The sequence below is a fragment of the Mauremys mutica genome, unplaced genomic scaffold (assembly GCF_020497125.1).
Source record: "Mauremys mutica isolate MM-2020 ecotype Southern unplaced genomic scaffold, ASM2049712v1 Super-Scaffold_100403, whole genome shotgun sequence".
In the NCBI taxonomy this organism is placed as follows: Eukaryota; Metazoa; Chordata; order Testudines; family Geoemydidae; genus Mauremys; species Mauremys mutica.
Genome location: NW_025423331.1, coordinates 288,489 through 305,599, shown reverse-complemented (window position 1 = coordinate 305,599; position 17,111 = coordinate 288,489). Strand labels below are relative to the sequence as shown.

Sequence of the window (17,111 nt, the reverse complement as noted above, 5' to 3'; positions counted from 1 at the left end):
CATGAAGTTTGGGGGTTGCTGGGCTCAGGGTCTGGGGCTCAGGCCTATTTCTCACCCCTCCTTTCCCCAGCAGGGAGGACGGGACGTTTCAGAAGCCAGAGCTGTCGTTTGCGGAGCTGGAGAAGAGAGTCAGCGATTTCTCTCTGCAAAGTGCCATGCTACAGGAGGTGCTGCTGGGATTCAAAGGTGAGTTGGAGTCTGGGGGTGGCGTCTCCTCTGGTTAGAGCGACCCTGACCCTGGGAAGGAGTCAAGGACTCTAGTGACGTCACTGATCCTGGGCTCCATCTCACAGCCCAGCTCAGCGAGTCGCCCTTCCCCATGGAGCAGCCCTGTGGGGCTGGCTCTGTCTGCAGCGGCTGCATTATCGGCCTCTAATCTCGGTCACCATCTCGTCGTTAACAGCAGTTCCATTAATAAGCAATGGGGGTTTCTCCATGAATGTGAGGGCCTGAATTCTCATCTCTCCTATCTTCTCCTTCCCCTAGAGATGCTGCAACGGGAGCTGGGGAGCGACACAGGTACGTGTCTGTCTCTGACTGGCCAAGGGGAGATTTCAGCCCAATAACAATGTTAACGACAGGGGATTGCAGCCTCCAGCAGCTGGAAGCTGTGTAACAATGGGAAGCGATGTTACTTTGTTCTTGCACCACTATATTTTCAACTGACTTGTCTCTTAAATATTTTAGCTCAGGGATCAGCAACCTTTGGCACACGGCTCACCAGGGTAAGCACCCTGGCAGGCTGGGTCAGTTTGTTTACCTGCGATGTTGGCAGGTTTGCACGATCGCGGCTCCCACTAGCCACAGTTTGTCACTCCAGGCCAATGGAGGCTGCGGGAAGTGGCAGGCAGCACATCCTTCAGCCTGCGCCGCTTCCTGCATTCCCCCATTGGCCTGCAACGGCAGACCACGGCCAGTGGGAGCTGCAATCAGCCGACCTGTGGACATAGCAGGTAAAGAAACTGGCCCAGCCCACCAGGGTATGTGGATTGGAGTTTCTCCAAGGTCCTTTAAGTGTTTCTTGATTGGGCATTTGATTTGCAAATTCCTTTCTGAAGAAGCTGACCTAATGCTTTACTAAGGCTACTTCAGAATCAGAACACATTGATGTACAAAACGTAGCCAATATTCATAACTTTGACTGTAAAAATGATACACCCACACAGGTAGTATCATCATCAGCAGTAAATTATAACCTTTTCATAGACACCTTACACGACAACTGTTGTGCAACATTTGCTGCAAATATATAAGTGGTTGCACCAATGAACTATACAGTCACAGGTTTTCTGCATATAAAAGCCAGGGCTGGTGTTAGGGGGTAGCAAACAGGGCAACTTCCTGGGGCCCCAGACCCCCACAAAGCTACATGGCTTCGGCTTCAGCTGTGGGTGATGGGGCTCAGGGGCCCAGACTTCAGCCCCATACGCTGGGACTTCAGCTTTCTGCCCTGGGCCTCAGCGAGTCTAATGCCGGCCTTGCTTGGCAGCCCCCTGAAAGCTGCTCACGGCCCTGCAAGGGGCCCCAGACTCATGGTTGAGAACCCCTGCCTTACCCCACAAATCACAGCAACGTTCAGGTTACTGCCAGGCCCAAAGGACCAGTCACATCCTTAGGTCAAATGACTCTTAGATCTCCCAACAAAGACAACACTTGTAGCCAGTCCTGTCACAACCTGTATTAAGATTTATTTGAAAGGAAAGGAGAGTTGTTTACAAAGTTAAAGCAGTGTGACAAAGCTCTGTCCTTGTCTCCATGGGCCCTGCATTTCCTGGTGGATTTCACTAGCCTCAGAGGCTCACTGTGACTCTCCACGTAGCCCTTCTCTCTAGGGACAAGTGTCACAGCCCACTGAGCCATTTTCATCGTAAGCCAGCGAGGGAGGGGAGGCAAAGCTACCCTCCCTTGCACAGTCTCTGTTGTCTCCCAGTCTCAGTGATTAATCAGGGGAGCAAAGGGGGAGCCCAGGACACCCCTCTACTCTAGGCTCCAGCTAATCATCCAGATGCAGACAAGTTACAGTCTTACATTTCAAAAGGTAATAGAAGCTTCTCTAATAAGCAAGCTCTGCATATTCTTTAGGACTAACCCTGGCTAAGCAGCTGGGGATCTCATGTTTATGCCTAGGAACGTTGCCCCCCCGAATCCAAGCAGCATACAGATCATCAGTTCCTTCTGTGTGGGGTTTTTCATCCCCTTCCTGCCATGTGCTCTGAGCTGCAAACTCAGCTAATGGGAAGTCAAGAGCACAACAGCCTTGTGTCTTCTTTAACATCCCATAATAGTCTCTCTGGTGTGGATGGACCTTTCCTGCCAGGCAGGGTGTAATGCATTCGGCTGTCAATCAGCACTTCACCTAGGTAAAGTCTCTCTCCTGTCTGGTGATTTACAGAGCCACAGAGGCTCACAATGCAGCTAGTCAGATGTTAACCCAGGCAGCAACTCAATAAAGCATTCAATAAAGTCTAAACATGTTCTTATAATCCTAATACCTGTTTTAACAATACTAACACAGGTGAGTCAGACTGATTCCACTGTGTGTTTGTCCATGTTCAATGAAGACATGGGGGCTTTTGCAAGAGCTAACACCTCATCTGCCAGTGTCACAGGCAGGCTGGGCAGGGATGGTGTCTCTAGCCTCTGTTTGCCAGAAGCTGGCAATGGGTGGCGGGGTGGATCACTTGATGGTTACCTGTTCTGTTCATTCCCTCTGGGGCACCTGGCATTGGCCACTGAGCTAGATGGACCATTGCTCTGATGCGGTGGGCCGCTCTTATGTTCACAGTCTGTATGAGGAGTATGGGGAGCCACAGAAAGGAACAAGATGTGCTGAGGCAAGAAGGCCCAGTCTCAGAGCCCCCGGGGTCACGCTTCCCAAAGGCTAAAACTAGGCCCAGCCCATGAAGGGGGCACTGCCAGGAGAGACTGGATAAAGGCTGGAGCATCAAACTGTTACCGAAATATCGGGTCCGTCTAGCTGAGAGCCAATAACAGCCTGACAGGGATAAGGAAAGATGCTTTATTCTGCAGAAGAAAGGAGAGCCCTGTAAATAGATACAGATAGTTCAAAAGTTCAGGTTACTGTGTACGTAAGGCTTCTGCTTCCCCCTACTGGCCGCTTGTAAGCTATTAAGGGGGGCCCCCAGTAACTTTCACAAAACCACTCTGTAATCCTGAGAGAGCTGCCTTGGGGACAATGACAGGGAGAATCCCCAGAGTGACTCCTTTGATTCTGTTCTTCACTGGCCTTTGGTTCTTAGAATCACGGAACTGGAAGGGACCTCGAGAGGTCATCTAGGCCAGTCCCCTGCCCTCAAGGCAGGACTCAGTATTATCTAGACCAGACATGGGCAAACTACGGCCCGCGGGCCATATACGGCCCGTTGGGCTTTTTAATCCGGCCCGCCGAACTTGTCCAAGTTATATTATTAAATTAAATTTTATTATAATTAAACCTCCTTCATTTTACCTTTCCCTGTAATGCCCATGTTTCCCCAACAGATGGCGCACTCCAAAGACATTGACCTTTGTTTGAGTGTGATGTGTTACTCTCTACTTCACTTTTTCGCTTTGCAGTTTGAGCCCTTCAGTAAAAATGAGCGGACCGAAGAAAAGAAAAGTAGACAGTGAGTGCCGAGTGTTTAATAAAGAGTGGACAACAAAATATTTTTTCGCTGAAGTCCGATCAATGGCTGTATGTCTGATATGCCAAGAAACTAGCGGTTTTTAAAGAATACAACATCAGCCGTCATTTTGCCACAAAACATGCTAACTACGCTAGCAAACAGTCTACACAAGAACGGGCGGCTACGGCTCAGAGATTGATGGCTAATTCACAGACTCAGCAACATTTTTTTCACAGTCAAACTGCGATTCAAGAGTCAAGTACCAAGGCAAGTTTTTTTGCTGGCATTCAAATTAGCAAAGGCTAGTAAGCCTTTCTCCGAAGGGGAATTTTTAAAAGAATGCATGGTTGAGACAGCAGGTCTCTTGTGTCCGGAGAGCAAAGGCAAGTTTGAAATAATCAGTTTATCACGCAGAACTGTGACTCGCCGTGTGGAACTGATTGACGAAGATATAGCCAGCAAATTAAACAAAACGGCGGAGTCCTTTAAGTTTTTTTCACTAGCACTGGATGAAAGTAACGACATAAAAGACACTGCTCAGCTCCTAATTTTTATCCGAGGGATTAACGACAGTTTTGAGATTACGGAGGAGTTTTTGACCATGGAGTCCCTGAAAGGAAAAACGCGGGGAGAGGACTTGTATAACCAGGTGTCTGCTGTCATCGAGAGAATGAAGCTACCTTGGAGTAAACTTGCCAATGTCACCACGGATAGATCGCCAAATTTAACTGGAAAAAACGTTGGGCTACTAAAAAGAGTCCAGGAAAAAGTAAAAGAGGAAAAACCTGATCAGGATGTTATTTTCCTTCACTGCATCATTCATCAGGAAGCTCTGTGTAAGTCTATATTGCAGCTAAATCATGTCGTGAATCCAGTCGTAAAACTTGTTAACTTTATACGAGCAAGGGGACTTCAGCATCGTCAGTTTATTGCGTTCCTGGAAGAAACCGATGCAGATCACCAGGACTTACTTTACCACTCTCGTGTCCGCTGGTTAAGTTTGGGCAAAGTGTTTCAACGAGTGTGGGAGCTCAAGGAGGAGATTGGTGCATTTTTGGAGTTAATGGGGAGATCCGACGAATTTCCTGAGCTAAGCGACAAGAACTGGCTTTGTGACTTTGCGTTTGCTGTGGACATATTTTCGCACATGAATGAGCTGAACATGAAGCTACAGGGGAAAGATCAGTTTGTGCACGACATGTACACAAATGTTAGAGCCTTCAAATCCAAGCTGACTCTTTTCTCCAGACAAATTTCAAACAAATCTTTCGCTCATTTCCCCACACTAGCCATGCAGAAAGAGGCGATCCGAAACGCGAAGAAATACAGCAAATCACTGGACGACCTGCACGGAGAATTCTGCCGTCGGTTCTCTGATTTTGAAAAAATTGAAAAGTCACTTCAGCTGGTGTCCTGTCCCCTGTCACAAGACCCTGAAACAGCACCACTGGAGCTGGAGTTGGAACTGATCGATCTTCAGTCTGACTCCGTCTTAAAGGAGAAGTTCAACTCTCTTAAACTGAACGACTTTTATGCTTCACTTAACGAAGCCACGTTTCCAAACCTCCGGAGGATGGCACAGAAGATGCTGACGTTGTTTGGCTCAACCTATGTATGTGAACAGACATTCAGCGTCATGAACATCAACAAAGCCCGTCACAGATCCAAGTTAACTAACCAACTCCTCGGATCTATCCTGAGAATTGCCACAACAAAACTAACTCCAGACTTTGATGCACTTGCAAAAAAAGGAGATCAACAACACTATTCCCACTGAAACTGAATGGGAGTTTATCTACTGTGTTATTAAATTAATACATTTGGAAAACAATTTTTACAATGAACCCTGCACATTGATGTTTTGGTGCCTGTTAAAGGCCAAATCTTTTCATGTAATGGTTTTTACATTTCATTTATATTAGTTCACACAAACACACCATCCTTCTATTCTGGCCCGGCCCCTCTGTCAAATTTTAGAAACCATTGTGGCCTGCGAGTCAAAAAGTTTGCCCACCCCTGATCTAGACCATCCCTGACAGGTGTTTGTCTAACCCGCTCTTTAAAATCACCAATGATGGAGATTCCACAACCTCCCTGGGCAATTTATTCCAGTGCTTAACCACCCTGACAGGGAGGTTTTTTTCCTAATCTCCATCCTAAACCGCCCTTGCTGTAATTTAAGTCCATTGCTTCTTGTCCTATTCTCAGAGGTTAAGAAGAACAATTTTTCTCCGGCATGTTTGTAACAACCTCTTATGTACTTGAAAACTGTGATTGTCCCCTCTGAGTCTTCCCCAGTTTTTTTCTATCTTCCCTCATAGGTCATGTTTTCTAGATCTTTAATAATTTTTGTTGCTCTTCTCTGAACTTTCTCTAATTTGTCCACATCTTTCTTGAAATGTGGCCCCCAGAACTGGACACACTACTCCAGTTGAGACCTAATCAGTGTGGAGGAGAGCAGAAGAATTTCTTCTCGTGTCTTGCTTACAATACTCCTGCTAATACATCCCAAAATGATACTTGCTTTTTTGCAACACTGTTGACTCCTATTTAGCTTGTGATCCACTGTGACCCCCAGATCCCTTTCCGCAGCGCTCCTTCCTAGGCCGTTATTTCCCATTTTGTATGATTGATCCTTCCTAAGCGGTGTACTATGCATTTGTCCTTATTGAATTTCATCCTATTTACTTCAGACCATTTCTCCAGTTTGTCCAGATCATTTTGAATTTCAGTTCTATCCTCCAAAGTCCTTGCAACCCCTCCCAGCTTGGTATCCTCCGCAAACTTGATAAGTGTAAGAGAGAGACTCTGCTGCTGGGAGGGTTTCACCATGTCTCAGAGGGTTACACCCTGGTGGGACGGGACTAGGCCTGTACTGGGAGAAGGTCACTCTGTGCTTCACAGTGTGGCAGAACCTAGAATGTCCATTGGCAGGGAACAATGCTGGGGGGAATCGACATGTGGAAAGGACAGAAGCCCTGTCTGAATTCTCTCACATTGCCCTTCTCGCCCTGGCAGGCTACAGATTAACGTCCACACTTTGCTCCAGATTATCCCCTCCTCCCAGTGGGAAGGAAATGGCTGCAATGGAGCTGGCTCAGGTAAGGGATTCTCAGGGAGCTGGTGGTGGGTTCTGCTTGGAGGGAGAGAATCAGTAAATGTACAGGAGGGTGGGAGCCAGTGATGAGCTGCCAAAATATTAACAACAGGTTCCCTCCTCCTCACCTCACGAGGGGGTCATGCCCCCCCGGGGGTCTTGCCCCATCCAACCCCCCATGCTGCTTGCCACCCCCCGTGGGGACCCCTGACCCATCCCCCCCTTCCCTGTCCCCTGACTGCCCCCTGCCGCCCCATCAAACCCCTCCTCTCATTCTTGATGCCCCCATGGAACCCCTGCCCCATCCAACCACCCCTTCTCTCTGTTCCTGACTGCCCCCCAGCACCTCATCCAACCCCTGCTCCTTCCTGACTGCCCCCTGGGACCCTTGCCCCCATTCAACCCCCTTGTTCCCTGCCCTCTGACCACCCCGACCCCTATCCAGCCCCCCACAAGCCACCGAACACCCCCTCCCTGCTCCCTGCCCCCTTACCACACTGCCTGGGGCCAGGACCAGGTCCGTTATGCCGGGACCGCGACTGGGCTGCAGGACCCAACTCCCCGATCTGGGCTGGAGCTGCTCAGCCAGGACCGGTGCTGCGGGGCCCGTGCTGGGCCGGATCGGAGCCGCTCGGCCGGGACCAGTCCGAGCCAGGGGTGTTCAGCCGGGACCCGTCTGGGGCGCTCAGCCAGGGCCAGGGGGAGCTGCTCAGGTGGAGCCGGACTGGGCCGCGCGCGCCGTTCCCCTCCCGCCCCTCCCGGCCCGGCTTACCTGCCTGCTGCTTGTTTCAGGCTTCCTGCAAACATTTGATTCGTGGGAAGCAGGGGAGGGGGAGGAGAAGGAGGGCAGAGCGTTCAGAGGAGAGGGGGAGGGGAGCAGGGGCCGGGTGGACAGCTGCCCGAGTCTTTGTTAAATTTAAAAGCTTTTTTAGAATCGGTTGTCCTGGAACAACCAGTTCTAAAAAGGCTTCTAAATTTAACAACCGGTTCATGCGAACCGGCTGGAGCTCACCACTGGTGGGAGCTGCTAGAGGTGGTGGGAGGCAGGAAGTATCTTGGGTGGAGAAAGGGAGGGGACAGGATGTGACAAACCTGCTGAGACTTGTGTACTCTAGGGTGTGATGGGTTGTCACCCCGGGGTGCAGTCTGGGGAGCTTCTGGGAACTGCTGTGTCCTCTAACCCTCAAGCTGGGCTGGCCCTTCTCACACGGCTTTGCTGGAGATTCAGCCAGCCTCTCCAGGGCCTGTTATCACCCAACACGACAGCAGGTGGCGCCATGCAGCCAACTAAGCTACCTGAGTGCTTTACCTAAGCCACTCAAGGAGAGAGAGAAGACAACAGCCAATTTCCCTGCGATAAGTGTTAGCAAACAGATCAAAGCAGATTACTTAGCAAATAACCAAAAACTCAAACCAAGCCTAACAAACTAGATGGATAGAATTTGAATGAGCAATTTCTTACCCTGACTGACGCTACAAGCAGTCCCACTTCAGTCTTTGTTCCTCAGGTGCTTCCAGGAGTTTTCTTGTGCGGGGAATGAGGCCAAGAGATGATGTCACACCCCACCTTATGTAGCTTTTCCATATAGCAGGAACCCTTTGTTCTAAACTAAGTTCCCAGTCCGGTTTGTGGAAAAATACAGGTACCAAAATGAAGTTCATTGTCATGTGGTCTGGTCACATGTCTTTGTTGCTGAACCATCAGCACTGGCTTCTTCATTGTTGTACCTGAAAGGCTCGTTGTGGGTGTTACCCAGAGTAAGCACATTTGAAAGACAGATACAGAGTCAATATCCATAACTTCAGATACAAAACATGATCCATGCACATAGTATCATATTCAGCAAATCATAACTTTTCCAGTGACACCGTACATGACTCATCTTGTACAAAATGCCTCATGTCCTATTCATATTATAATCCTGCCACTATGCTGAATATGGGCTGTAGTGTCAGATAGGTCCTAATGTCAACGCACAAGTGTAGGGAATGGAACTTTCCCTCTTTGTGGAAGAGAAAATAACCCTCCAGCCAGGGCTGGAAAAACTTCCCAGACTCCCAGTGCTGAAACCTGAACTTACTGACATTTCATTAGTTACCCCCCATCCTCAGTCTTTGTGGCAACTGCAAACGTTATCAGTGATGATTTTATATTCTCTTCCAGGTCATTGATAAGAATGTTAAATAGCACAGGGCCAAGAACCAATCCTTGCGAGAACCCGCTAGAAAGAAATCCATTCGACCGTGGTTCCCTATTTAAAATCCCAGTTTTTAATCTATTTAATGTATGCCCTGTGTATTTTGTACATTCTAGTCAAAGTATTTTGCTGAACCAACTCATATGCCTACGTATATTACATCAGTACTATTAGCTGCAACTAAACCTTTGATCTCATCCAATAAGGATATCCAGTTAGTTTGATAGGATCTATTGTGTCTACACCTTTTTAATGGGTACTAATTATATTACCCTCCTTTCTTTATTAATGAAATCTAGTATCGGCTGCTCCATTCTCTTGCCCAGTATCGATGTCAGACTGACACACTTGTAATTAGCTGCGTCATCTCTTTTATACTTTTTAAATATTGGCACAGCATTAGCTTTAATCCAGTCTTGTGGAATTTCCCAAGTGTTCCAAGTCCTAATTAAAATCAACATTAATAGTCCACCACGCTCCTCCAGCAGATCTTTCAGAACTCTAGTTATCTGGACCCACTGATTTAAACACATCTAACTTGAATAGCTGCTGTTTAATATCCTCATGAGTTATTTTTGGAATGGAAAGACTGTCAGCGTCAACACCTTATGATATGAGTTACATCATCTGTTTTTCTCCAAATCCAGGAGAGAAATATTTATTGAACATTTTACCTTTTCTGCATGATTGTTGTTAATTCTGCCATTTCCATCTAGTAATGTACCACTACCATTGTTAGGATTAATTTTGTACTTTTAAAAACTTCCTTCTTATTTTCATTGGTTGATCATTGATTTCTGATAGCTTCTCTTGCCAACTTTCTACAATTCTGATCTTCTAACTTAGATTCTTTACTATTGAGTTCCCCTTTCTTCCATATATTTTATTTGGAGAGTGTTGGGATTCCTACCAGGGAGCCACCAGCAGGGTCCAGAGACAGCCCAATCTCCTATATCAAGCCCTGGCTAGTAGGTATGTGATAAATATGATGACCCTGCCTCCGTCTGTCAGCTGGGAGACACAAAGGTTCTCTCTTTCCACCCTCTGATGCCTCCTGGCTGCTCTAAGCAAGGTGGGGTGGGACTCTGTTAACATGTGCCTCCCAGAGCTTCCATTTACCTGGTGCTGCTGTTCCGTGAATAGTGGGGTTGTGAGTGGGGCAGCAGGTACTGAGTGTTGGACTCTTGCTCTTTCAGGGGCTGATGACCTTTGAGGAGGTGACTGTGTATTTCACCAGGGAGGAATGGGCTCTGCTGGACCCTGTTCAGAGAGCCCTCTACAGGGATGTGATGCAGGAGAACTATGAGACGGTGACCTCGCTGGGTAAGGAGTCCTGTCCCCTGGGTTATTAGAAGCTGTGGGGTCTCTAAAGAACCTGAGCAGTAATAACTTTATTCATCATCCAAGTTTTGACAAGTTTCTTTGTCCCCCTTTTTTCCCTTATCTCCCATAAGGAGAGGGGAGTGTGGAGGAAGGGCACCCAGGAAGTGGGATGGGTGGGTCAGTGGGAGGGAGGAGAGGTTTGGGGATCTAGAGCTGTGGGGGATTCCAGACCTTTAACCCTGAATCCCTACCCAAACCTCAGGTAAATCCCAGACTTCAGCATAACCACTCTCACAAAGCCTCAACGTAATATAAGGCCCTGAACTGTAGCAAGCTTAGGCCACGTTTACTAAATCGAATCACTAAATCAACCACGTCTGGATCGATCTCAGAGCGTCGATCCCGGCTGCAGTGTTGACCTGCCCTTAATAACCCATTTATCTATGTTCACCTCCTTGCCCCTCCACGCATGTTCCAAGCTAATAAGCAATTCTCTGATCATGACATCTTACCTCTAGCGAGTATGAAATTGCCCACAAGACGTGAGACTGGGTCATAGATCGTAAACTCAGGTCGGGGTCAACAAGAGTGAGAGTTTGGAGAGAGTCTTGTCCCCCCTCTCCCCATCTGCAGCAGCCACAATCTGTCTTCCCTCCAGGCTCCTTGGATCTCTGAGCCTGTCCCTCCTGAGGCTGCGTGGCCCAGTTCTTGTTTCTGACCTTCTCCTTTTCCGGAAGAATTAGAGGCTGTTGCTCCTGAATGTTAGTGTTTAATTCCCCAGCCTTCTCCTCCCACTGGGGGAGTTTAATTCTCCCTCCCATTACACCAGAGTCACTAGATTTCCTAATGCCCCAAAATGTGCTTTTGCGATGTCACAGTTCTGGGGTAGCGAAGCCTTTGACCTGCCTCCATGGTCTGCTCAAGGAATGACCCCTCAGATATCAGGCCTGTAGCCAGCCCCTCTCTATGGGTAGGGACCCACATGCCTCTCCTTTTTGACCAGGGTGTGAGGATTGCAGCTTGTCCTCCACTGTGTTCGCTGGACTAACATCCAGTTCCTGTGCTTTGCTTTCTCTCCGGGGGCTGTGATAGAGGTGGGACTTTTGGTGATACTTGTATGATGCCAATACACACCTCAGTTTCCTGCTGTCATTGGTATTGCTATGATTATAAAGAGCAGAAGACGTGAGGTGTTTTGTCACGTAGCTGTCATGGGGTGATATGAATGGGTCATTAAGGACTGGCTGGGAGTAACCTACATCAATGGAATACCCGACAGAGACAAGGGAATGATTGTCACCCAGGGCCGCCCAGAGGATTCAGGGGGCCTGGGGTTTTCGGTGGTGTGTCCACCTTATCCGCTCTGACACCGCAGAGCATTTTCCCCATGTCCTCCTTACCAGCTCTGATGCCGCAGAGCATTTACCCTGTGTCCTCGTTCCCTGCTCCCCCTCCTGTTTGACTAAGTTTATATAGTAACATTGTCAGCTATACTTTTGCTTAACCAATCATTGTACTGAAATGTAATTAACCAATCCTAACACATTGAAACATAATTCTCTAACCAATTGTATCTCACTACCCTAATTAACTTACATCTAGCAAAATTAATTATACAGCAGACAAAACCAGTTAGAGAACCAGACTGATTAACATTGTAAAAGTGGTGGCCATAAAGATAAAACAATACAGAAATGAGGGTTTCACAACCACAAGCATTGAGAAGTGATTTCTTGCCAGACAGGCTGCTGTCAGACTAAGTTTTCTTTAACCATTTTAAGATCTGTTTCTTTATCTGGTGGTGATGGGCACTATCAGGACAGGATCATCTTCCTAACAGCCCAGTAGCACCTTATTTCAGTGTGACTGGTTTGGGATGTGAGGATGTGACCCTTCGCTTCCCAGCTGATGGCTGCCCCTGCTGCTTAGCCAAAGGCCTTAGCCTAAGAACAAGGCCTCAGACGATCCTAGTGAGAGAAGGCCCAGACACAGGCATACTGTGATTTTGATTCTTTGTTTTTATACCCCTGTGTAGCAGGGTGGTCCCTTGCTCCTGCCCTGAAGGATTAAAAACAGCCCTGGGAGGGGGCTGTGGCTGGAGAAAGCAGCCTTTAGGCTGGGCGGATTGGGGGAAGTGGCTGCAGCTGGGGCCATGCCCCAGACAGACTCAGCTGGCCCTAGAAAGACAGAGAAGCCCGGGGCAGACAAGAGTCTCCCTCTGCCTGTAGAGGAAGAAGGGCCTGGCTGCAGGAAGCTAGACACAGGGTACCTGCGTGGAGCAGGGCTGGGGAAAGGCAGAGAAGCTGGGGAGCTCCTGCCTGGAAAGCCCCAGGCTGTGGCCTAGCACAAAGCCAACAGGTACTGGGGGTTGCAGAGGCAGCCTAGGGGTAGGCAAAGGCAGCAGGTCCAAACCCCTTTGCCTATAGTGAGTGGCTGACACTGCAGTCTGCCCCAGTGAACGGAGACTAGGCAGTAACTGATGCAAAGTGGGGATAGTGGTTTTGGTGTTCCTCAGGGAGGGGAGACCCAGATTGGTGGGGTATTGCCAGTGGGTAGCACCCCAAATAAAGGGGCACCGGGTCCAGGGAGGGGCAGGGGGGCCAGAGGACAGGTGGATCACCGGCCTGCAGAAGGCGCTCCAGAGCTGGAATGAGCTAATTCCCAGGAGTCACCAGCAGAAGGCACCGCAGGGGTGAGTCCGCTCATCTACACCCTGTAACCAGCTACGTGATAAAAATACACCTAACAGTGGGTTCTACCCCTTCCCTCATTCTGTGTCTGTCTTGTATATTTAGATTGTAAATTCTTCAGGGCATGGGCCATCTACTATTCTCTGTTTGTGCTTTGCCTAGCACAATGGGGACCCACTGTTAGTTGCTCCTTAGGCACTAAGGTAATTCATATGATTTATTATAATAACTCTCCTGCCACTTTGAGCCAAGGAAGCTGGCCTTGGGATGTTACTGCTTAAAAATGAGCTGGGGGTTAAAACCATGGAATATTCTTTGTGACAAGTATCCCACAAATTCCACTGACCTCCCATGTTTTCTTTGCCTGCAGTAGGGTTTCCAATTTCCAAACCTGATGTGATCTCGCAGCTGGAACGAGGGGAAGAGCCATGGGTCCCGGACCTCCAGGGCTCTGAGAAAGAAGTGCTTCCAAGAGCTGCCTGCACAGGTGAAGAATTGGTTAAACCAACTCAACAACTGTGTGGGAATGCAGGAAACATTTGGGATGCCCTACAAAGACCCTGTGAGCTCTCCAAGTTCAGGATTGTTCCCTACAGATGTGGAATCATTATGGCAGATGTCACTCATGGCTTCCCTCCTATTCTGACAACTGGCAGCAGGTCCCTCCCTGATCTCGCTTTCCCCTGAGTGTTCTCATGAGATGCAGACCAAAACTGATCCCTTCCTCTCTCCTCTGGGGAAAATCAGCACCTGATAGGATTGATCTCTCCCACACATATTTTGGATTGTTCATCCCTTTTTCCATTCCTCTCTCTGAAATTTTCTTTCTTTCTGGCGCAGGTAGTGACCTATGCCTGGATTCTCTGTCTCTCCCATCAGGTGATGGGATGGTGAGTCAGAATGAGGAGGAGACACTCCAGCAGGAAGATGCTGAGCAAGGAGAACCACATGGAACTTTATCAGGAAGACCCAAAGGGAATGTTTCCAGGAGTTGTGCACTCCCAGAAAAACCAAAAGCCTGTGAGACTCAGCAGAGGCCAGAGGAAAACTTTAGTAGCCACTCAGACCTTATAACAGGCGACAGAATCAACTTGGAAGAGACACGCTACATGTGCCATGAGTGCGGGAAAAGCTTCAATCAGCGCTCTGCCCTTATCAGACATGAGAGAATCCACACAGGGGAGACGCCCTACACATGCTCTGAGTGCGGGAAAAGCTTCAGTCAGAACTCGGACCTTATCAGGCATCAGAGAATCCACACAGGGGAGACGCCCTACATGTGCTCTGAGTGCGGGAAAAGCTTCAGTCAGCGCTCACACCTTATCAGACATGAGAGACTCCACACAGGGGAGACGCCCTACACGTGCTCTGAGTGCGGGAAAAGCTTCAGTCAGAACTCGGACCTTATCAGACATCAGAGAATCCACACAGGGGAGACGCCCTACACGTGCTCTGAGTGCGGGAAAAGCTTCAGTCAGAACTCGGACCTTATCAGACATCAGAGAATCCACACAGGGGAGATGCCCTACACGTGCTCTGAGTGCGGGAAAAGCTTCAGTCAGAACTCGGACCTTATCAGACATCAGAGAATCCACACAGGGGAGATGCCCTACACATGCGCTGAGTGCGGGAAAAGCTTCAGTCAGAACTCGGACCTTATCAGACATCAGAGAATCCACACAGGGGAGACGCCCTACACGTGCTCTGAGTGCGGGAAAAGCTTCAGTTACAGCTCATCCCTTATCAGACATCAGAAAATCCACATGAGAGAGAACTGTAATAAATCCCTTGACTAGGGCTGGGCAAAATAATAAAAAAAAAAATCACATTTCCTAATTCCCACATTGTGATTTTTGCACCATCTTCACCGTGGTCTCTCAGCTCCCCCAGATGAGTTACCTGATTCTGCCTTTTGCAGCTCACCCTTCTTTGGGGTCTGTCCTGTGATCTTTTCTATCAACTCCTTTCCTTTTGAGCCAGGAATGTTCATCAGCTCCTGGAGGTTTGATCCCAGCAAGGTACACGGAGGCAAAAACTACCTGTGCCTGACAGCCACTAGGGCTGTACGTGGCGTCGGCTGCTCAAGTTAATGATCTTGGTGTAAAAAGACAATTAGAGTTGTTGTGCAGATGCAGCCCAGGTGCAGGGGTTGGCATTAGCTTTCCCCTTGACCTGACCTAAACTCCATCACTTTCCCTGGTCTAAACAAACCCTGAGCATCATGGTTATACTGTTCCCCCATTTCACAGCAATTGTTAGTCATCGAGTTCTCCCTTCGGAAACCAATTGTTTCATTCCCAGTTGCTCTGATGTTGCTTCAGGTTGTGCTGCAGAGCAGATATTTTTGCTACTATTTTCCTCACTTAAAATATATTGAACTATAAGAAAGAGCAGGAACAGGGCAGGGATAGGGGAAAATGTCATTTCACCTGCTGTAACAACAGACGTAGTTAGGGTAAGTCAGAGGGATTCCCTTATTCCCCATCACCATTCCAATCCCCCTGTTGTTCAATTGGTTAGGTCAGTATTTTTTCTAAAGGGCTGGGAAGAGGATTCCCTAGTAAATGATTTGGAACTAAGCAAAATACCCATGTATTTCACGACCAAAGCAGTTGTGGCCCAGGCCCTGCAGGAGGTCGCTCCCGAAGAGATCTCCTTCCTAATCAGGTGCATGTTGCCTATTATTTGGGAAATACAATTCCTATTGAGGTAGAGATGGAAAAATGGAAGTGACATTTCTGTTCAGCTCACCCCTGGGAGGTGCTGCAAATGTGTAGAAAATGAAATCCGTGTTGAATGTGCTATAGCTGCAGAAATATCCTATTTTTAATAGAGACCTGACATTTGCTGTCTTACAGGGATTCTGAGCTGCACCTGAATTTAGTCCCTAATTTAAATCTGTGCCTCCAGATTAAAGAAATAAAAGGGCATAGTTGGGGGAGTTGTACCTCACTGTCGCTACTGATCTGTTGTGTGGTTGGTGAAGAATTCTATGCCAGAGAAGTGTGAAATTACCCCATGTAAGGTCAAAGATTTGACAAGAACTCAGGTAGAAATTGCAGGTACTAGTAGTTGATTTTCACCCCAGAGATGGAAGCTATGGTGACCTGTGGCCCAGGTAAACTATTTTTAGAACCTGCTCCCTAATTAACTGGCACACTCGTAAAGGACGCCATTATTAAATTGGGCACAACCGTCTTTTACCATTTGGCTCCAAAGTTAGATGAAGCACAGAGAGAAACAGCTGATTCCTTCAGAGCCATTCCATGCCTATGGGTCCCAATCTGGCTGCCTTGTTGGACAAGAAGCACTTCCCTGCTGGGCAAATGATGGTAGCCAATGGGGGAATGTATCAGATTCCAAGTTCAGACTGCAGGATACATGAATGCTGAGTCCCGAGGCTGTGATTTGGTGTCTTAGTTTTGCTAAGGAACTAGAGTGGGGGAATAGGTGAGAGCAATAGCATTTATGGGACTAGAGACCCTGTATAGACTGTAACAATTTTATTATTAGTATTTCAAATGGAATTTATTTTGATAAATTTTAAAATAAATCTTCTGTTAGGAGAAAAATTACTTGAGACAAGACATGTAACCTTTATCCAGTTAGAAGGTAACAGCCACAGAGTTTCCCAGGTCTCTTGTTTGCAAAGCAAAGACGTCACATCAGGCAGGAGATGTCAAAATCTGAAGTGGTGATGGGTGTGTGATAGGAGCTTTTCTGGGTTGGTTTTTTTTATTTTTCATTTTTATTTATTTAATTAATTAATTTTTGTGTTGTTTTTGCAACCAGTTATTTTTATAGGTGGTGAGGCCGCTTTTCCTTTTGAGCACAACTGTTTCACCCTCAGGCCTGGCTCTGGAAACCTCCTCAGTGCTGGCCTTGTGTTTCTTTCATGTTTAATATGCTAGGGTTCACACATCCACACTACATGCTGTTCACAGCAACAGATACTTTGAGAAACCTGCTGGCCTAAGTGGGCCTTTTCCAAACGGACATTGGCCCAAAGTTTGCCTCAATTCAGCTGGATTGGGACAGGCCTGTATCACAGGAGTGGTTCATACCTGATTTGCCCAGAGACCCTGGGGGAGTTGTGGTGCGAGAGGATAAGTAGGAATCAACAACAATGAAGTTAAAGGCAATGGTGAAAAACCCTCATCTTGCAGGTCAACAAGCC

The 17,111-nt window shown here is 47.9% G+C and overlaps 1 protein-coding gene across 1 annotated transcript; it reads left to right on the top strand.

The window, feature by feature from the left end:
• The first annotated feature begins 484 nt into the window (after window positions 1–484).
• Window positions 485–5,691, top strand: LOC123361174 (general transcription factor II-I repeat domain-containing protein 2A-like). Its single transcript, XM_045001328.1, has 2 exons — window positions 485–519; window positions 3,577–5,691. Exon 2 carries the CDS (start codon window positions 3,970–3,972, stop codon window positions 5,401–5,403), a length of 1,434 nt encoding a protein of 477 aa, XP_044857263.1. The 5' UTR covers window positions 485–519; window positions 3,577–3,969; the 3' UTR covers window positions 5,404–5,691.
• Window positions 5,692–17,111: the final 11,420 nt, after the last annotated feature.

Excerpts from the sequence above, each read along its gene's own strand:
- LOC123361174 (XM_045001328.1), top strand. The coding sequence starts at position 3,970 with ATGGTTGAGACAGCAGGTCTCTTGTGTCCGGAGAGCAAAGGCAAGTTT.